The sequence below is a fragment of the Tympanuchus pallidicinctus genome, unplaced genomic scaffold (assembly GCF_026119805.1).
Source record: "Tympanuchus pallidicinctus isolate F22 unplaced genomic scaffold, pur_lepc_1.0 scaffold16, whole genome shotgun sequence".
Lineage (NCBI taxonomy): Eukaryota > Metazoa > Chordata > Aves > Galliformes > Phasianidae > Tympanuchus > Tympanuchus pallidicinctus.
This window is the reverse complement of record NW_026294679.1, coordinates 27756088-27778320: the sequence shown is the minus strand read 5'-3', so window position 1 is coordinate 27778320 and position 22233 is coordinate 27756088. Positions and strand designations below refer to the sequence as shown.

The 22233-nt window shown below is 41.4% G+C and overlaps 1 protein-coding gene and 1 long non-coding RNA gene across 4 annotated transcripts in view; one reads left to right on the top strand and one right to left on the bottom strand.

The window, feature by feature from the left end:
- LOC128078090 (uncharacterized) overlaps positions 1 to 22233 on the bottom strand; it is a 30191-nt gene that overhangs the window by 3650 nt on the left and 4308 nt on the right. The window contains exons 1-6 of one of the 3 annotated variants that reach the window (XR_008205291.1): positions 12844 to 12944; positions 12351 to 12493; positions 10227 to 10360; positions 4928 to 5014; positions 4006 to 4098; positions 3218 to 3425 (exon numbers count right to left, since the gene is read on the bottom strand). This is a non-coding gene — a long non-coding RNA (uncharacterized LOC128078090). Of the gene's footprint in view, positions 1 to 3217; positions 3426 to 4005; positions 4099 to 4927; positions 5015 to 10226; positions 10361 to 12350; positions 12494 to 12609; positions 12732 to 12843; positions 12945 to 22233 lie in introns of those variants that run through there. The other 2 variants (XR_008205292.1, XR_008205290.1) reach the window with 2 other exon arrangements.
- Positions 8354 to 17272, top strand: LOC128078088 (protein NDNF-like). Its single transcript, XM_052677978.1, has 4 exons — positions 8354 to 8745; positions 10789 to 10984; positions 12890 to 13023; positions 14141 to 17272. The coding sequence occupies exons 2-4, from the start codon at positions 10797 to 10799 to the stop codon at positions 15490 to 15492; spliced, it is 1674 nt and encodes a 557-aa protein (XP_052533938.1). The 5' UTR covers positions 8354 to 8745; positions 10789 to 10796; the 3' UTR covers positions 15493 to 17272.

Genomic DNA, 22233 nt, shown 5'->3' with positions numbered 1-22233 from the left:
AAGTTATTTCTAACTGATGCTCAAATGAATTACCAAAAGATGCAAATTGAGACATCCAGATGCACCTACAGAGACTGAGGTTTTTGCAATAGCACATTAGGCAACTTCTTCCTAACATCAGTTCTCATACTGACACCAAGTAAAATCAAATCTGACCCAAGACAAGAGATAATCTGTGTAGGGAAAAAAAACACAACATAAACCGAAGCCCACAGAAACTCACAGAGAGGAGGGAAGTTCAGAGATTCCAAATGACAGCTCCTCTTTCACATCCTGTTTTTCAGGATGTTCTCCTCTTCTGAGGAGTATTCAGCCTGAAATGGTTTGTCAATACCAGAATCCTCTAAAGATCCTCCAACAGGAGCAGGAAGTAGCTGAAGGTGAAGGTGACTTGGAAGCCACACAACAAGACAGCCACCTGCCCTGTGGCTGGGCTGGCCTGGCCACCCCAGCTCCCTGATAAGGGACCATCACAACAACATGTGAGACAACTGGAAGGCAAGGGCTGTAGGTTACTCCAAGCTTCGAGATCTTTACAGAGCATTGCACTGGGAGTAGCAGGAACTTTCAGACCTATGGATGCAAAGGACTCTACTGCTGGCCATGGGTCCCAGCAGAGCTGCAGGGCTGACAGTGAGCAGGGCCAGCAGTGCAGGCCGTTGCTTACAGGGCTGGCTAATAGGCAGCTCCTGCTCCGAGCAGCTTCCTAGGAAGTTGAGCACTGACAGCACTAACAAGGCAGCGAGATTTTATTCATGCTGAAACCTAAAGGCAAGACCTAGTGAGAAATGGCCACTGGCCAAGTGGTAAAATAAATAAGGCCAGTGTCAGGAATAAATCTGAAATGCTGGACAATGCCAGAGCTAATCTAATGTTAGAAACAGTATTTTAAAGCAGTCTGAATCTAATACATAGCAGCAGTGTCAGTAAAGGGAGAATACCAAATTTATCCCAGGTGAGCTTGTGGCTGCTCTTTGCACACATTTGCATCTAATTCAGTGCAAATCCAGTCCCAATAAGCACATGTAAGACTGCGATTTCCCCAGATCCTCTGCACTTCTGTCCTCACAGTGCCACCTCTGCTTCTTGCCCAGTTACAGAACTCCTCAGAGGCCCAAGCAGGAGTTTTTCCTGGAGACTGGGTGTTATTTGAATACAGCAGAGGCTCAAAAAGGGCAATATCTCTTACCCCTTTCCTGAGTACCTTGTATAATATGAATGAATGTGCCACTAGTGCTTTTTCAGATTTCCCTAGTTCTATCCTGTATTGCAGAAATCTCACAGCAGAATTTGGTGGAGTCACAGTAGGGTAACATGGGAGTCAGATATTCAACATGGGAAAGCAGGAACATAAGGAAAATGAGCTGAGGGCACTGCAAATGAAAACCCTCTATCAGCTATGGGCCAACCCGTGCTCTAGCCACTGCTGTCAGTAACTGCCTGGGGCCAGAAATTTTAATGTTGTGCCAGAGCCCACACAGAAGCAGAATGATACATTTGATTTCATTATGAAATCATACCAAGCACCATAAAGTATCAGCTTGCAAGTTCATAATTTATAAATCAAGTGTAAATAGCCCATATTCTGAGCTCCTCTCCAGCGTCTTTTTTATCCTTCCCCCATGAAAAATTAACCAGTCCATAAAATAGCTTGTAAATTTAAAGCAGTCATGTTTTTCAAAGTAAATCAACACTGCAACTTTACAGCTTTCCTGGAAACCCTGAAGCATCAGGTGGCTCCAGCCACTACTCTTAATCCCTCATTTTAGGTGTCCTGCCACGCTACAGCAAAGATGTTCCACCCTTTGCTGAGGTTCCTCCTGCAGACCTGTGCCAAAGACAAGGTAGAGCACTTTGTGGCAATTGGGCTATCCTAGTGCAGCCTGGCAGACTGCTTCCTTCAGGGGCTGCTGGAGGAGCTAGCATCATGCCCAAGATGTAATGAGAAGAATTAGCAAGACTATTTTTATCATCAACTTTTCAAAGCAGAAAACTCAGCCCAGGCAAAGCTTCTGGTCCACAGGAAGGAAAACAATCAGACTCAGATCTGCCAGTTCTAAGAAGATTCCTTAAGAGACCCTTTTACAATTTTTTGACCTCTCAGGTTTGCCCCTGGACAAAAGGCTGTGTTGGTTTTACAAGGCCCTCCACATACAGGTCTTCAAAGACCTGTGTTCCTGTGCCCTAGCATAGGCATTTACCAATCCCACAACAAATAAATAAACAAGGGGCAGCAGGCAAGAAGGCATAGGAGCAGGTGGACTGAAGCACAGACTGGGGCAGGCACAGCACTTGAGATGCTGGAGCACTGAAGCAGAACACAGCAGAGGTGCACTGAGAACAGACACCAGACTGCTCTAGAGAGTACCTATGGAGGTGCAAGGACAGTTCTCCATGCAACTGAATGTGTGCTTCTGTCCACCTCCATTCTCTTCTATCATCTCTGTAGGTGTTGCTCAACACCAGATAAAAGCCCATGAAGCCTACTGAAAAACAAAGATATTCCTACACAAGAACTCTTCCTTGGAACAAACTCAGTGGTGCTCTGTGCTCAGGCAGGGATTGTAAGAGAAATAACAAGATTTCAGGGCTGCTGCAACAAGCTGAGTCACACTGGGATGTTAAGTCTCACAAAGGAGGATGGTATCAAGAGATGCAGATGGCACAAAGAGCACCAAGGGTTTGCTCAGTGATGGATTTTTGTAAAAAACTGTTCCACAGACAAACTCTTACTGTTAAGCTCTCACGAAATAGCTAACAACTTTTAGCTGCAAAGAAAAAATAATCCCAAACCATTAGAATAATCAAAGCAGAATAAACACAGCATAGGGATTATTCTTCCCCTTCTGTACACATTTTGTATCCCCTCTCCTCTGCAGTATAACTATGGCTGTCACAAACAGTGCATCGCTATGATAATTTATGACAAAAGTGGCACATTTAATTAGATGTAACACTAACTTATTCATTACATTCCTACAATGAAACACTAAAACGGATATTTGTCCTATTGGGACAAGATGCAGAGATAAACGGTACAACTTTATCTCTGCTGCATGTAAAATACCCATAATTGAGCAGAAAGCCTGATCCCAAAAGCTTAAAAACGTAACGCCAGAGCGGCAAATGTGATTGGATTTCTTCTAATCTCATCATTTTGCTCCATATGTGGCCCCAATCTGTTTAGGATTGTTAAAATTCCTGGGTATTGTAGTACCTTCCCCAGAGACAGCTGGAAGAACTCGGACAGCCTGGACCAGATGGGATGCCAGCAACTCCAGCCAGGAACAGCAGAAAAGAGGACAGCAGTTAACTCCTTCTCTATTGGCTGCCTCAGAACAGACCCAGAAGGAAAAATCATGCTTTCCCATCAGCACTATACGAGGTACTTGGGTGGAGATCTTGAAAGCAAACTGCTGCAGACCCTTAGGACAAACAGAGCAAAGACCAATGATTGCATCCTTCTGATAAGTGGTTCTGCACTTTAGGTAGAAAATCCCATGCGTACGCGGAAGAAGGAGCTCTCCCAGGTGCCCAAGAAGAAAGCAAAATGGTCAAAACAAAACCAGTACCTATGAGATGAAAGGCCTCACGGCCAGATTGAAAGTGTTTGTAAAAATCTTTTGGAATAAAAGACAAGCACGGACTCTTCCTCCAGAAAAGAGAAATTTAGCAGAACTGTGTTTGATTTGAGAGCAGAGTCTGGCTGCTAACATTACCTGCTGCTCTACAGCTTGTCATTAAGAGGAATTAAACCAGCACTTGGGAACCTGTTACAGAAAAGACTTGGATGTTCCTTGTTTGTAAGGACGGATTAGTCTGATTTATATGAGATTAATCCTTTGGCATGTAAAAAAAAACAAGACCACAGCTAAAAACAAAATATGGGATTACCCTATTAACATAGCGCACTGATTATCAACAGTACGACTCCTTCCCTTTCTGTAGCTTCCTCAATTCAGCAGCTCTTGGTTGAATTGACAACTTCACACCATGATTCCATACCTGCTCAAACAGTTACTTCAATGTCTTGAAGGGAATTTTGTAACCGCTTTAAAAGTCCTTATTTGACAGGTCTCAGTCTAAAATCCTGAAAGCCTGAGGGAATGGCAAAAGGAAAAGGAAATGAAAATAGCAGCTCAGGACCTTCAATACTTTTTTAATTCACAAAGCTGTTAGTGTAATACTGAATCCTGGCTGGGGACCCGATTTTGCTATTGCACAATATTTGCATTTGTGGAGAAACGCAAAAATAAGGAATTCCCCCAATAAATTGGATATAGTACCATCAGAAGCAATCACATCCTGCAAGAACAAAGCCTTGCACACAAATTCTCCCATATACAATATATAATATTTCTCTCTGGACTCCTCTGAGTAGTTACAATCACACTTAAAATATGAGACAATAATGAAGGGTAATCATGTTTCCATATTTTCAGATAACTTCTTAATAAAAGACCTTCCTTTCAAGACTGTCTACAGTATCACTGGGAAAAAAATAAATTACTTTTTCAAGTAAAAAAGTAGCAGTATCTTGTTCCCTGGAAAGTGACTGCTAAGCAAAAATCCTCATCTGGAATTTCAGCATATACAGCTATCACCCCTATATAATCCCATGGAGAACTCAGAGGCATGCCAAAGCAGGGGTTATGGATCCAAAATGTGGCAGGCCACTGACTCTTTAGCCTGTAAAATCAACACTCAATGCTGGGACAACCCATTTCCTGCTGCAGGAAAAAAAAAAAAATCCCAAGTCCACTTTTCACCTAGGAGCAGTTCCCCGTCTTTCCAGCTTTATTAATGCTGCTAAATAGAAACAGACCAGGGCTTTCCTTATCAGACGGTCCCCTGAGTGTTTGTGCATTGCCAAGGATTGGCAAAACCTGAAAGAAATAGAAGCAGTTGCCCCACCATTGTACCTCACCATGCTTGAAGATCCAGACTTTTGCTTAGGCTTCTCTCTCACAGTTTCAAAGGAAGGTGTGCTCCTTTCTGGATCCCAGCTGCATGCCTAAGAAGGTATTTTCTGAGCAGTAATATTAACCAGCAGTATGTTAACTTCTCAAGGATCTATTAGTTCTGGTAGCTATCAAGCAGTGATTCTGACAATCCCTCCACTTGGAAGCAGATTTTTAAAGAAATCTGCACGCTTCTGATAGCCATCAGGACAAGTGAGATTCTTTTGCCAAGAGGAAAAGATTATTACTTGCAGCCATGGAAAATGCAAAAGCTATTTAGATGCTATAATTTCCCCTGCAGATCCAATACAGAACATGTACAAAAATGTCAGACACCCATAGCTGCTTGCCTCCAGTCAGAACTATGAACACAGGAGTTAATGCTAGTTAAAGAGGTATTTTTAGACAGGTACGTAGCTGAGAGCCAAAAGACTATCAATTTTGAATCAGATGTTTGAAAGACATAGGCATATGTGAGCATCTGAAGAACAGGAAAGGAGAACATTACTTGTCTCATAACTGAAAGATTAGATTTCTATTTCCCCATGCACTTTTAATGTGCTTACAGAGTTTCATGAAATAGAACTCCTGGGGCAGGGCTGGGAACACAAGAAAGCTATCTGTGTACGCAGCAGCCTGGGCTACAGCCAGGGCCTGATGCAGATGGGCTGTGGTGGGAATCCCAAGCAGCCCTATTACCACGCTCCAGTGCATTGTACTGGGGAAGAAACAAGACACCTTAATCTCTTGCATTTTCTGATGAAAACAACCTGATCAAAGACAAGCTAGCAGCGTGAACAATTTCTCACCAGGAAGACCTGTGGTGAGGTTTTCTCTCCCTGTGCCAAATGCAAAGACATGGTAAACTTCATGGGTCAGGCTGGGCAGGTTGTCTCCTAGAGGCACTCTGAGCAGCCTTCTGTAAAGCATCCACAGAAAAAGTAACCTGCTGCAGGCAGGAAGTGCTGGAAACAGCTGCCAGGGACTGCAGGATGCTGCTCTGCCTCGTGGGAGCCTTTACCAGGACTGCTCTTCCTGGAAATACACACCTGATGTGTCTTTGAGAGCTTCAAGCTAGACTTCTTGTTCCATCAGAATTCCATCATTTTTAGCATCACTGATCTTTCAGCAGGGCTACTACATAAAGAGTATAATTCACATGTTAGATGTTAAAAGTGGCTATCTCCTGCATTTATTGATGGCCAGCAGGGTTAGGACAACAATTGGATCTCTTGTGCAGCCTTCCTGAAGTTATTTCCTCAGCTCTGAAGCACAACAGATTCATTGTAGACTAATCTTTCCTATTGAGAAATCTGTGGTACCAATTTTATGCTTAATGAGTGGTTGATTTATCCCTGTTGCAACGCCACTGAGTTCACTCAAGCTATATAGACCATAAGTCTACCTCTTACTTTCCCAGTAGACAATATTGTTTTTTTCCTTTGAAACCATATGAGTGAAGCTCTGGATGCACCAATGTACATCCTGCTCCAGCAAAGCATATAAGCACATATATGGGAAGCATGAGAAACTACTGAGGAACTGGTATACCTCCATAGCTATATCACCTTGTCAGCCTCTTTCTCCTGAAAGCTCTGTTCATACTATTCAGCAGGAGACAGAGTACTCCTTTGGGCATTTGGCTTAAAACAGATAAAACAAACAATGGAAAGATGCCCATTGCTTGCCCTGGAAGCTGACCTATGCTCTGAGTATGTTGACAGCAGCATGGAAGCTCTGCAAGGGTAAGACAGTGTGTCTTACCCTTCTGATCTCTTGCATAATAAACCCATCTACTGTGCCTGTATTTACTGGTGATTTACCAGACATCAGAGACATCTGCTCTTGAGCTTTTTCCCAAGATCCTCCTACTTAACACCACCAGTTACTCCTTAACAATCCCTGCTGTCCACTTCCACTTAAGTCCTTCCAAAGCAAAACATATGCTGCAATCCCCATACTTACATTATGGCTAACACTCTTTCTCATGCTTGTTTCAATGCACCTCACCTGACCTACATTTCCCTCTTCCACAACACCCAGTCAGGGAAGTCATTGAATAATTTCACAGCACCTTTCTCTCATGTTCTTTTTTTTTTTTTCAGGGGAATGGTTTGCTTCTGGCTGTGTTTACATCTCCATTAGTTCTTTATCCTGTTGTCTGAATGTTTTTTTTTTTTCTTTTCAGTTCTGCTTTTTCTAGCTGTCTAAACATCTTACAAAGTTCCTCATCAGCACCACAGCATCAACATTCTGATCATGGAGCATCTGTACCAAGATTCCTACATGCTGTCCCTTTGTAAAAAAAAAAAAAAAAAAAAAAAAAAAACACAACAAAAAAACAAATGGGCTCAGCAAGCCCATTGCTCAACTACATTTATAGGGAACTCTCGCTGAAAAAAATAGAATTAACCCTGCCATATTCTACAGAAATAGTAAACACACTATAAATATTTCTCTCCATTATACCTATCGATGAGCAAATTTAAGTCTTCTTTGGGCTGTGTTATGCAGAATCTGAGACCTCTTTATGCTTCCCCTCTCCTCATGGAATTTTTAGGCTTAGCAAGGCTTAAATGATACATCTTCAACCCGGGGTGGCAAGAGCAAAGTGCTGCTGCAAAACACTCTGTTCAAACACCAAACAAGCAGCTTCAGTTTTAAACAGATAAAAGACATCCCTAACATTCTGTCTTTTTACCTTGCAGATTACTTCACGCAACTTTCCAGGGTTGTCCTTTGGAGTAGATAAAGTCTGTGCAGAGACATCTCAGTTCTCCTCTCCTGACACATCAGGCCCAGAAGCCAGTGAGCAGAAGCAGCATGTCCCACTCTCACACAGCAGAAGTAGGCCTTTTCGTGACAAAGGCTTCCCTACAGCTGCTATGCAGCCCCAATTGCAGAAGCAATTCTTTATCTGGCTGAAAGCAGTTTCCCATGAACCCTCAGCCACAACACAGCCCATACACCATTGGAGTTTCTTACACAGCCACTGCAAGCCAAGAAACCTGCACAGCTCTGTTCAATAATTCCTGACAGGCTTCAAAGGATTGCTAATTCCAGACCAGTTCAAAAAAAATGTGGAGTATTCTCTCACACTTTTTCTTCCCTCCCTTCTGTGAGCCAGTCAGCACCTGTTGGGCCATAAACAACAAAACTAAACACAGCAGCTCTTAAACAATCCTGAACAGCTTCACTGCTGAGGGCAAGAAAGTCCCATGGACTTGCTCCATGAAGAGTCTAATGCCAAATATTTTCTGGAGGCAATTAGTGTGCCCATTGCTGGCCAGAACTGTGGACTAATAAGGGTTAACTGCTCTCCCTGTCTCCCCCCCTCCCTGTGCTTCTGTCAGAGCCCTGCTCTGCTCTCCGGCCAGGCTGGGCTCAGTGCTCCAGCATTCAGCATCTGCTGACAGTGAGCTGAGCCAGGTCCTGGGGTCGGGTGAAGCACGGGTGAAGGTGCACAGTCCCCCAGGAGCTCCAGAACAGAAAGAGCAGCAGCCAGAGGTCTGGAGATTGCAGAATTACACAAGTTGAAAATAACCTTTGAAAAATCCTAACCTAAATATCAAAACTGTTTCTCTTTCCTTGAAAGACGGCAAGCAATCCAACTACGATGCCTATTGAAGAGCCATATGGAAAAAACAGTTCTGTCCTGTTAAACTGGTTGTGCAGTTTTGTTTTTCATCTGTCTACAGAGATCTGAGAATTCCATGTTTCATTTTATGCTTTTTCAGCAAAGAAATTGAGTGAACTGGGGCTCATCTGGCCAGAAACACAATAGGTAAGAACAGTATTTTTGTGTAATGTATTTCCAAGAGCCTGAGTGTACAGTGTTTGTGTAACTGAGCGAAAACGGTATTTAGGATGCTGTTCTCCTTGGGATAAGCTGATTATAGGTTGGTTGGTCACTTGGTTGGTTTGTTTTCCCGGACAAGAAAAGCTGAGCTGCTATAGTATCAGAGTGGTGTGCAAGATCCTGGCAGTTAAACAGTAAACAGACTTTTTTAATCCTCTCCAAAGCAAAGAGCAAAACAGATTCCACCGACAAAGGTAAAGAAAAATATTTGGGGTTTTATTTAAGCTATAGTTAGAATGGAATAAGAAGCAAGTGGCAAAGAAGTGCCTCAGAGTCATAAGGGAAGCTCTGCTAAAGAATTAAAAAATATTTTCAAATTTTCTTTCAACTTGTTCAGACATTTGTTTAATTTTTCACTGAGCCAGATGCAAAAAATATTGAAGAGACTTTGACAAAAAAGAAAAGAATAGTCTAACCCTACTAGGATGTTAAATAAGGCATTTAAATGTTCTAGTAGTGATCATTGTAATAGCCTCACCAATACTAAAGATATACATTAATTTGAGAATCACTGATGAAGATTTTGTACATGAAAGTCTACAGTGCTTTCATTGCTTTGCTTAAATGTGACGATCTTGAACGGGTTTACAACTGAAATAGACCCTTCATGGACTCAGATGAATTGTTCCAGGCAGAAGCTGAGTTGTTGATTTAGTCCAAGTCAAAAGCTCATTTGCAAACGTGACAAGGAAAGGGCTGATCTAAAGCAAATGTTACAAAGGACTGATGCTCTGCTTTTTATGTTCTTTTTATCCCTGGCTGTTAATCTGATAAAACCAGGATCTTTACTACTTCTTGTTGTTGGTAAGATACAACAAAATACTACCTCTCCCCCCACCAAGAACAAGACAAACACAAAACTGAGCTCCCGTAGCTTTCCAAATCCTCAACTACAACTGCCACCTGTTTTAAAGGTCTGCACCTTTTTCACTTTTATACCTTTTCCACTTGTGTATTTTCCTTTTCTGAAGCAGGATGTGGCAGAGAGGAGAAAGTCACACGAATAATTAATAATTTGATGTTAACAGTGTATTACCAAAAGTTCTCATCTGGAGCCTCCTATCTGCATAGTTCAGCACAATGTACACAACTGTTCAAGCAGCATCAGCATTTTTGTAGGCAAGTTCTAGAAATACTTGAGCAGCTTAGATTTCTTTCAAATGTTTGAAGCTGACAATTAAGTCTCTTTGCAAAAGGAGATGGGCATATATGATTTTTGATACCTGATATGGTTAAAAAAATAGAGTTGTTATGGTTCTAGTGAGCAGCAGATGTAGCAATGGCCTGGAAACAACACAGTTATGAAAGACATGTTTAATGCACAGTGATTTATCCAGCTACATTTGTCCACCTTCCCCACAGTAAAACATTCATCTTCCAAAGTAGATAGACAAAAAAAAACTTACAATCCATTTAGAACCAGTTTAGGGCTGGTTATCAGAATCTAACACTTTTCATGGAACAGGATCTCATCCAGCCCTGAGTAACTTCTTTTGATCCTCTTCTTCACATGTCCTTATTGCCATGACTGATTTACAATCTGTGTGAATTAAAAAAATAAGATGACCTCGGACAGAAGGTATGTCTGGAGTATAGTGACACCCTTTAAGTTCAGAAGTCACATTTCTGTTATGGATAACTCAGCTTTGAATTAAATGAATTCTATAAGCAGGGAAAAAAATAATTTTATTCTCCACTCATTTTGTCAGTAGTGAAGCTATTCTCTGGCTGATATTGCACCTTGCCACATTAACTGCATATGTGTAATTTTACAGTTAAAGACTTTACAGCAGCTTCGCCATTAAATCTTTGCAGAGTTTAAAATATTTCTGAATTATAAGCAATTTAGCCATCTGAAGACTGTTGCTCAAATGCTTGGCTTGCTGTAACAGTAAATATCACTAGAGGAATAAAAGGAGCATCATTGATCATTTTCCCCTTTAAAACAACCTCCACTTCTCTTCACAGTACTGAAGATGTCCTGTGTCTGGTTTTATCTGCCTCTCTGCCTTCTCACGGCTGCTTGCCTGTGTCATTCCCTTAAAGCACCCACTACCAGTTCCCAACAGAGCTTCGAGAGTGGTCTCTTCAGCTTCTACCATTCCCTGATTCTTGCTGATGGTAAGGAAACTACAGTTCATCTGCTGAAGGATATCCCTAAAAGGTAAGCACAGATCAGCCACAAAGTCAATTCTTTTCTCATGTACTTTCCTGCAACACCAGCAGCCACACGCTAACAATCCAAGTCACGAACTGCTGTGTGCCTGCATAGCTCTGACATGTCTACTGACTTTACTGACACACCAGTGAAGTACAGGTGCCTTCCAGTGTACACTGTTGTTTTGCCCAGAATCTAGAATGACCCCCCCTCTCTCTAGGCAGCTTTCTGTGATTGTTACAGAACTGGCAGGTTCCAACAGCAATCAGTTGCTGCATAATCAGTCTGGCTTCTGAACCACAGAAACATCAGCCTCCCCACAGCAACTGTAAAAGACAAGAATTTTATCTAGCACAATAGTGACCCCAAAATCAGTAAAATGCATGCAGAATTCTCTTATAATAAAGCATCTATTAGCATCCTGCATACTAGAGATGTCTTAGTTGAACAATACTATAAGCCTGTTAAGATCAAATATGAGTGTCATGTGGAAGTTAATTTCTTCGTATCCTCAAAATACTTGCAGTTTTCCACCATATCTGAACATACACACAATGTAGATATTACAGCTGATAATCTCAAACAGGAAAGGCAAACTAATTAGCCTGCTCAGGAAGAGATGAACTTCAGGTGTTTTAATCAGAATCCTTTGACCAGTGGAACAGCACATACAGTTTTTGACGAATATTGAGCCATCTGGTTCATCCCCTGCTTCACAACTTCTGTTCTCTCAACACTCATTGCGTAGAAACTGAAACATGGCATATTATATAATGTGACATGCTTACAAAGAAGAAAAAAGCAAAACTAGCTCTTCCTTTTAAAGGAAAATAGGCATTTAGATCTAAAAGAACAGAACATTTCACTGTTCTGTGACATAAATAGGAAAATTCCTATTAGCAGGCAAACAAACAAAACAAAACCCTTCAGTTTCACATGATCAAGTAAGAACCTTAGGAAGCCTAGAACCACACAGACAGGAAACCAAAAGATGAAAAGATTTGGCTTATAAAAGACTTGAGAATGCGAAGCTGCTTCCAGTGAAGGTCAACTCCAAACAAATAGCCACATCCCTGAAATTAATGCAGACCTTTATGCTGATGTAATCTGTTCATAATAAATAGGTTTTCTTTTCAACAAACAAACAAAAATAAGTTGTCCACATTTAACTGCAGAGTGAGCTACCAGCATCCAAACATTTCCTGTGGCTGTATACAGTTTACAGAAACAACAGAAAGAAAATGGGTGGTACAGGAAGCAAGACTTCACTGTAAATAAGAATAAAAGATTTACTGAGTAGATTGATGCTCCCTTGTACTACTAACACACCACAGCTTTTGTCATCCAAGCAAACTGCTTAGAACAGAGTTACCTGAAATTGCCAGTGACAGACAATCTTCAGGGTTGATCAGAATCATTGTATTTTCATCTTACACAGATGGAGACCGAAACATGCAAGAAGGTAAGAGAGAGCGTGCTCTCTGGGAGTCACTGTGGAACTCCAGTCAGGAAATTCTAGGGGAAAAAAAATGTACCCAAGAGTTAGCCAACAAGTGGTTATCTAGAAGGTAATTAGCTTACCACATTCATCATCCAAAATAAGCACGTAAGTACTGAGATGCAATATTCACCTGAAATATACTGAAATCCACCAGGGAAAAATACTGCCTGTGCTAAGTGGACAAAACCTCCAGGAACAACTGATGGATTAGAAAAAAGAACAATACATGTTCTTCCTGCAGGTGGAAGTTCCAGACATTCCTTATTTTGTTGCACTGATGCATCTCAAAAGTGAGCAGTCATTTCTATCCACACTGAAATGTCCACATCAAGAAAGGTACACTTCCTGTGAATGTCAAACAGACCTGAATTTCTTCATGTTTCTCCTTGGATTCATATCCACATCTACAGGTATTACTTCGTTTTGGAAGAAGACACGGCCCTTGTACCTTTCACAATAACTGTGACCCCTTGTGATGTCCCCATTGAGTGGAGCATACTTGTGCACAAAGCTTCAGCACGTTTGCTTGGGAAAGCAGCACAAGGTAAGATCTTCAGCCTACCTGAGAAGAGCTGTAGAAAGTATAAGTTACAAGTATTATACATTATCCAAGAAGTATTGTTACACAAAGTTCTTTACAGGCTTAAATATCATACTTGCTCCTTCTATAAACAGGCATCAGAGGAATTTGTCACAGGTGAAATTTGCAGATCACTGGATTTTGCCAAAGTAGATTGAAAATCACATCTATACAAGTCAAAAACTCAAAAGTATCCAAGAACAACATGGATTGCTTCACAAACTCTTTGCACTTATCCAATTTTCTCCCTGCAAATTTGTCTCCTGTGAAGAATCTAAACTGATAGTAGCAACATTTTCACACTGGAAAATGTTGCTTGCACCCCTTGATCTCCATGCAGTGTCTAAAATCCCTCTTCTCCCTGCATTAAACGAAGCAGGCTTTCCAATCAGCCCATCTGAGTGAAGAGCTGTCTCAGCTCCTTCTCCATGGCTTAAGCCATTTCAACCAGTCACTTTCTGGATTATTTATAATTGATGTGCTGAAGATACAGCCTTTTTTTTTTTTTTTAAGTAATGTCACCTATCACAACAGTAGGCATTAAGCAAAGTTTAGCCTAAGAGGAAATTCCATTATTTTAAATAATTTCTGGAATTAATTCCCCCCAAAAAATCGGAAATTTGAGAGGTCCCACTAAGCAAGTTCTTGTCAGACAGGCATACTCAACTAAGGAGTTAAATAAAATTCCTTTACATTAGTAAGCTTTCTCTCTTCATAGAAAAAAAGCAGCGAAAGTCTAATATAAAGAAAACTCCTTTCATGGAAAATGAATCTCCTTGAAGTAAAATGTCCAAAGAGAAACCTATGGGAGATGAAAACTGTAGGCACATAAGGCACCATAATGTTCAAGACTTTTGCAAGTTGTTTTTATAATGATAGCCTTTATGAAAATCACAATAGGCACTGTTAAAAAGTCACTGAAATTTTACTTCAATAAATTACCAGTAGCAAAAAGCATTTGTAGTTATGATTATTTTCAGGGAGGAAGGAAGCAGGATGTTCCCTAACATATGAACAACAAAACCCAAGCAATGTTCAACATACATTAAAGCAGATGTTGCAGTTCTGCTTCTTCTTGCAGGTGATCTCAATGCACAAGATATCTCAAAATTCCAGAAGGCTACAAGCATGATATCCACCATTTTCAACTACAAGGGAAATTCTGTAGAGACTTACATGGGTATGTCTTCTCAGTCTGCCCTTTATATGCTAGAGTTCTTATCCACCGAGCGTGACACACACATCACTGTGTACTTAACAACTGACACAACGTCTGGGCACCTCTATCCAGAACTTCCACTGGATCCACGCATAGATGTTATCGGCGTTGGCCATACAACAGTGACTCTGACATGGAAACACAGTCCCTCTGCCTTGCAACACAGAGAAAGCATCCAGTACTGTCTTCTAGTTAATGAAAAGCACAATTATAAGAGCTTGTGTGCTGCTGAGACAGCAATCAGATTCTCTGGGATGAAAATGCCACCAACGTTAGCTTTGTCTCTCTCTCCAAACCTTCTTGAACCACAGCAGGTAATGATATTATCAGACAGTGAACTTAGCATCATCAACAAAGTGAGCAGTGGAGAAGTCAGGCAGATATGTATGGGTACCAAGAACACCTATACAGTGCCCGATCTCAGTCCCAGCACTCAATACTATTTTGATGTCTTTGTTGTTAATCTTCTCACAAATGCCAGTGCTGCTTACACTGGGACATTTGCAAGAACTCTAGAAGAACCTGAACCTAAAGTGATGAAGCTTAAAGATGGGAAGACAGTTCAGGTTGTACTGGATGGGAAAAAACAAAAATTGTATAGTTTGCAGTACCAAGCGAGGCACAAGAAAGTACAATTTGCCTTTCAGTTGTGCCGTGGTCAAGTACAGGTTCACATAACAAAAAATGGTAAAATAGTGGCATCAGAAAACATTCTGGGATTGAGGTATTTGTCACTGAAGGGAAAGCCATTGGACATGTACGTGGTGCAGCTAAGGTCCACAGAGGAATCCAACTCTTCTGTGAAAGTGCAGGTCTCCCCCCATTTCCACAAGCTCCTATTCCCACTTCTTCCAGAGAGCTTAAAAATCAAGTCTTTCAGTAAACTGAGGACTTGCAACTCTGTCACCATTGCCTGGCTAGGAACACAAGAGCAGAGCAAGTACTGTGTGTACAAGAAAAGAATTGAAGAAGATCAAGTATGGATGGAACTGAGAAATACAGACACGTGCTCTGGACCTGAATCTCGGCACAAGTCAGAGAAAGTGCTGTGCAAGTATTTCTATGACATAAATCTCCAGCGAGCTGTCACCACAGAGACTATCAAAGGGCTGGATGCAGGGACACTTTACTTGTTTGACATTTATCTCATTGGGCCATCCGGCATCCCTGTCAGATATCACAGCAAAGTTGTGAAGACAAGGAAAAAATGTTGAAGGTTCTTCCAGAGACACTTTGAAATGAGTGAAAGAAGACTATTTCCAAAACCAACAGTAATCCATATCATAGCCCATACAGTTTAATAAATGTCAACAAAAATATTCTAAAGCCATAATATTCTGCACAGGGATTATCTTAATTCAGATTATTACACTTTTGCATCTTCTCCTGCATGCTTTTTTTTTTTTTTTTTTCCTTCTCAGCTGCCTCACTGAGGCATCATGAACATGAAATTCATTCATGCACAGAGAAATAAAATACTCAGTGGCACTCATGAGTTAGATAGGTTACCCAAAATGCTTCTGAAATACAACACAGAAAATGGGAAAAACCCCTCAAGGAGCATCACTATTTTTAAGTTCTAATTCCCCACTGTGTGCAAGTCCATCAGCTAATGAGAAAATGAAAAATTCCCCAAGTCAAGCTGGTTTGGAATAATCAAACTTCCCCATTGCTTGAACAGCTCACAGGGATGGAGGAAATAAAGTCTGTGGAACTGTTATCAAGGTGCCTCCGTTCTACAGCTCAAGAAAAGCAGGCTGACATACCTTCTCTATTACCTGCATGCTAGCTTGACTTTTATCTTTATAGAGAAAATATTAATGTCTAAAAAGGGCTAAAACTTGGACCTGGACTAGTTCTGAATCCAGTTTTGCTGGGAGCATACAGACTGCTGTGCTGCTACCCACTGAGGAAAGAAATAAGGAATCCTGCTGTGGGAAGGTTTTTGTTTTGTTCTCTTAATATATAGCCTCTGTTATCAAGGCCGCACCCATCGCTGCATGACTCCGGAGAGTCACGTACTTGATCTCGACATCCCTAACCCAGCCTGTATCAATGGATGTGTTGCTTTAGGAAAAAGTAAATGTGGTTTTCCTTTTAAATATCAAGAAGAAAGAAGTATTTGTAGTACAAAGCCTGACAAACATGTTTTTTGTTGTCTGCTTCCTTGATTACCTTCCTTAGATGACAAAAGAGAAAGAGTATGAAAAATACTAAAAAAAAAAAAAAATAAAAGTCTTCATAAGAAAACATGTTGAATTTCCATTATCAGCAGAAAATATTTTGCACATATGCTGTTGGCAGGTCTGGAATTTATGTATAAAAAGCTGTAATAGAGTGACTGACCCAAAGGTTGCTAGAGAAATCTTGCCTGCAATCCTTTCCTCTGCAATTATACTGCACAAAAACAAGCAATTAATTCCACTATCGTACATTTCAGAAGTTCACTTGCTATCCAGGATCAAGGTTGTAGCTTATTCTGAATAATTATTACCTCCAAACACGCTTGGAGGCACTTAGTAAGGACAGAATCTGTCCTCTGCACATAGACAAGCAATTAAACATTTCCTGCTCCAAAGACTTTATAACATCATGCTAAAGAGGATGTTTGCTCAGCCTCTGCATGGTGCATCCTGTCCATAAGCAGACTCATTAGTCCCAGAAGGGTTCTGGCCTTTCCATGTGATTAGCAGCAATGTGCAGGCCTTGACGAGGCTTTACATTCCTGCTGGCAGTATCCAGGATTGAGCAGCCCTGTGGCAGGAGCCATGTTCTGACCTCCTTCTACACTCCACAGGCCTTTTGGCTAATTACAGGGGCTGGCAGCTGCATTGCATTTTTCTAGGGCAAGCCTTCTCTTCATTTCGCTCCTGCCAAAATCAGTCTGAGCTCAAAGAGCAACAGAAGTCACCTCCACTTCGAAGTCTTAAGTGTTTTCTTCTGCCTTCCTCTACTTCAGGCATTTATATTCTGGGGAACTTAGTCTGACAAGTGACTATTAACCAGAATAATGAGAAAGGAAGAACAGGAAGATAGTTACAAAGATACTGCTGAAGATACAAAATACTGCTGATCTACAGCCCTTAGCCGATCAGAGCATTAACCCCTGCTTTTGTCCTCTATACCTTTATCACAAAAACATCACTGAGTGGAGACAGGCACATTGGCACCTTGCCTAATACCCATGCCTCTACTAAGGAATAGAGTATGGTATATGGAGTACATTCTTAATAGCTTGAGACTCCTTAGCAAATATCAGGTTTGTCAACCCCAGCTATAACATCAGCAGAGCAGCGACAACTGGTGAGAGTGCTGCTGCTGGGTTCTCACTCACAGGAGCTACCACCCCACACCCCAATTTCTCTACAACCAGAAATCCTGTTCACAGGAGACACAGTTGGGCTGTAGAGAAGAACGTGCTGCTCTGCCAAAACCAAACATCTGTTATAAGCAGAGCAGGCAGCCTGCCCTCAAGGTAACAACCTACACTGCCCACGTGTGCATCCAGGCATGGTCTGTAGCACAGAGGCCAGCAGCAGCAGGGAATATTCCATTCCATTGCTCTTTCCACTGTGATTCTGCTTGTGTGCACCAGTCTGTGCAGCTGCTGTTAGTTCACTCATGCCTACAGCCTGCCCATGAGGCAGCTCTTGGGCACTCAGTTCTAAGCCAGGTGCCACTTTGTTCACTGCTGTTCTGGTAGCAAAGGCTCACATATATCCTTGCAGCATCCGAAGGCTCCATGTAACAGTGCTCCTGCCCCTACCAGCTGCTTGTTGTGCAGCTCCCTGCCCTCAACACCCAGAAGCCCTTTTGCTTTTAGAGCCATTTGTCATCTTTCCACCCTCTCTCTCTCTCTCTCATCTGAATAATGTTGGGCTGCTGCAGCCTCACCATAATCATTTCCCAAGGCACATTCCTCTTACACTTTTTGGCACCTTTCTTGCTGAATTTCAGGGGAAGCTCAGTTCCTTCAGTCCAGTCTGTCCTAAGCTACTAGGAAGTCTTCCAATATGTTGCCCACCTCTCAATCTGCGTTGTAGGAAATAGACTCTTCTTCACGCAGAAGATTATTACAGCAATGCTCTGCTTTTGTGGATCCCTTAAATTAAGTCCTCAACAGCTTTATCAGGCAAAAGTATTTTTCTTAGTGTGTCCTGGTGGGTCACAATCTCCATGCTTCTAGCTATTGTAACCTCAAGTCCTGTCACAGCCAAAAACTAAGCCCAAGGTCATGCATATCTTCCCATGTTTATTTTTATGGAAGGACTCCTTTTCTAAGCTACCATCCCACATAGCAAACTGCAGTCACTGCCACCAAGAGCAGGATACATAACATGAGAGAACAGGCTTCACATCCACTTCTCCTTTCTATGTCAGCTCAGGCTCTTACATCACCTCCTGCACTCTAGTTATAAGCAGCAGCAATCAGTCTGTGACATAAGGAAACATGGGCTTTTTAAACCTGCCACTGACAAACCAACACAGCAGGGAGCTCTTCAACACTCCCCAGTATTTCATCCAACTGCCAGAAGCTTCCAAACAACTTCAGAATGTAGCAGTATCTCATCCATATTCTATACTTCAAAATACATTGCTACCTAAAAGCAGTGACTGTCACCACTTTCAGAAATGCCACCAGCCCTTGAATTATTTATCTGATATTAAGAATCATCTTTTGTTCTTCCTTTTTCCCAATTATTTAACAACCCACTTATTGAAAAATTGGTTCACTATCTTCCTACAAATAGATTCAGGAATGCTTTCACAGTTTTGAGCAAGTAAATTATTTTTCTACTTTATCTTTGTATCTTTGCAAGGCTTTTTTTTCTGGCTGATGCCTTCTGATTCTGAAGCCTTGGTTCCAGCTTCAATAACATATTATAATATGCCTTCCTATTTTAGTCTCAAGTGCTGGACTTGCTTTCAGAGACTGAGAACTGAGGTATTAATGTATATACATACATCATTTTGTCTTTATTACTATTAGATTTTTAATTTAGTGGGATAGATTTTATAAAAGTTGCTGCTACAAAACATCCAGGCCAGATGTGCTTTTGCACAAGGCTTTAAAAATCAAATAACAAGCACTGTCAACACTCCAAACCAGTGATCCTCAAATGCCAAAGGCTTTCAGGGACTGTTAAAGAAATGGAAGCTCTCTGGCATTTAGGAGAAAAAAAAAAAAAAAAAAAAAAAAAAGGATGACTTGGTAACCGCAGACTCCTTCAGCATCAAGCAGGTTAAAAAAAAAAAAAAGATGTTTACCTTTGGAGTTTCAGCTGAACAAAGGCTACACAGCTAACCATTGTTACCTGTGCTAACTGTTGCCTATCCTGCACTTACTGGATTGAGAAGTCAACACTGCTATGTAACAAAAGACAGACAGCAGATGTGTTACCTGCAAAACAGCAGGTATTTCCTGGGCAAATCTGTCAAAAACATTAAGAAATAACATTGTAAAAACCAGCTACATTTACTAAAAGATACAAACATTACTTTCTTATTGAATTCTTCTGCAAAGAAACACAATACACAACTTGAGGATGAGCTGAAAGGACTCTGAGCTAACTGCTGCTGGCACAAGCTGCTGTCACTTATTCAGCCAACGCTGTGAGGAGATGGCTGAGCATCCCAGACTGCACACCAACACCATGCTGCGGCCAGGCCTGTAAGCACAAGAGGGCAGTGTCATGCTGCATGAGAAGGGGAAAGGGCTTATTTGATAAGGCTTATCAGGAGCAAATATTTCAGCAGATTTAACAAGCCAAGCATCCTGCTGGTAAGACTATTAAGGCAGAATATGTAGGAGAAAATACATGGAGCTTACTTAATTTTTTTTTTTTTTTTTTTTTAAGTTTAAAACTAAAGGGTACAAGAAGTGACAGCTGAGGAACAACCCCTGGTTATCTGTTGGAAGGACTAACACCTGTGTTTCCAATGCCTCTGAAAGTTAGACTGCCATCACTGAAGAGGTCAAAGATCCTACAAATCAGATACAGCAGCACCAAGGACAAACAGCTAAGTTCAGGCATACTCAGCCCACTAAGTTGTGACCGCAGGCACCCTCTGACATCTCTATCTTGTCCTTTAGTGCTCTTGCCCCTTTTCACCTGCAATGCTCTTAGTGAGGACTTAGCTTCTGCCAGGGCTTCATATCACACCACCACCCTGGGACACTGACAGACATCCAGCACAGACCCCAGTTTGTCAGGTGCTGGTGCTCCAGGAATGTTTGTCACTGATTATCTGGCCTCACCAGAACCTGAGGATTTGCTTCTAGGAACTGATGTTCCTATGTCTCTGGCCAAGGACATCCCTGGGAAACTGTCCACTGCTCCTGTACTACTCTTGCTCTGAGGAAGGTTCTCTGAAATACCATTCCTCTACAACAAACTTACAGAAGTACTTGAACAAAGCTAATCTGTCCTGAGATGAGATCAAACAAGACTCAGGATCAGGAGATTCAGTGCCAGCATATAAACCCAAGGCTTTGCTATTCCTGTAGCTGAGGACATACATGCAAGATAGCTCGGAATGCAGTCTGTAGTAAGACCATTACTCTAAGTAAATAATCTGAGTCTCCATTGAAAGATTCTGAAAACAACAACAGTACACTTCAGACAGAGTGCTGTAATATCTTGATTTTCTACCTAACAGATCAGGTACATTCAATAAAAACACAGAACCACAGTGAACTTAACACACTGTCCATCTATTCCTAGATCACGTTCTCGAGAAGGCTGCAGCTAAACCACAACACTTTCCATTCTGCTCCTCTCTTCTGCACAACTTAAGTACAGCAAGCCAGATTAATTAAGAAGTTTAGGCCAGCCATTTGAGTAGGTTTTACTCACACAGGTGCAGAGAAAATTCTCTGCCATGTCCCACTGGATAGGCATGCCATTGTGGCATGGCTAAGAAGCACCACTAGCAAAACAGCCAGCCTCTAACAAAGGATTCAAGTCTGCTGAGAACAGGTGACACCTGACTGGAAAGCTGTGTAAGCAGAGGGCACAAAAATGTGCCACAAAAACAACTCAGAAGACATTGAAATAGCTATAAAAGAGACTAGAAGCATACAAGTCAGAGTTACGCTTTCCATAACCTCAGAATGAAAATAACACCATACACAGCATTTCTGGCTCTCACTGTTTCCAGCAGGCATGCCCCTAAAATGAGGCTAAAATAAGTGGTGTGGAATGAGCAGAACAGTAGATGCTCACTGCAATGGTGCCAAGGTTTCATCTAATGCCTCGGCTGCTGAATCTCTATAACAAACAAGTTGATTTCCTCCACTTTCTTCTATTCTACACAATCCAGTTGGAAACGAATGGTTTAATTGTATCTTTGAGGGAAATCAACATCACAATTTAGGACCAGCTTCAACATTTGGAGTTAAACATTTGGAGTAGACAGCATCATGTCAGTGGATCATCAGCCACAAATTTATGAAGGAGCACGATTTCCTTACAGAGACAAGCAGAAGGGTTCTGGATATTGACTGTATACAGGGGAAATTTTAACTTGGTAGATTCTTGGACCTTTTTTCACACAGAAAAATCCCAATGAAGAGGAAACCAACACTGACTGTGAGCAGTGCCTTTGAGGACAACAATCCACAATCCATCCAGGGAGAATGAGTATCTACAGCTCAAAGAAGGAAACAATTTTATTAGTGGATTGACTTAAAAAAAAAATAACAAAAACAAAAACAACAAAGACTTGTATTCAGGCAGTTAGCTTCATAACTGTGCCAAAAACTCCGGTTTTGTAGTGTGGCACAATCCTATGAAAGCCACATTTGCAAAAGCACAGTGCCAGTTTCTCAGCTGAGACTGAGAACCCACAAATTGGCCAAACCATCAGAAGTGCTTTGCACATACACTTCTGGGCAAAAATCTTTTAAAATGTCTGCAAGTCAATGAAGCCACAACAATTTGCATCTGCAAATA

Excerpts from the sequence above, each read along its gene's own strand:
- LOC128078088 (XM_052677978.1), top strand. The coding sequence starts at position 10,797 with ATGTCCTGTGTCTGGTTTTATCTGCCTCTCTGCCTTCTCACGGCTGCT. Across the intron at positions 10,985-12,889 it reads CTGAAGGATATCCCTAAAAG|GTATTACTTCGTTTTGGAAG; the intron begins GTAAGCACAGAT and ends CCACATCTACAG. Across the intron at positions 13,024-14,140 it reads GCTTGGGAAAGCAGCACAAG|GTGATCTCAATGCACAAGAT; the intron begins GTAAGATCTTCA and ends TTCTTCTTGCAG.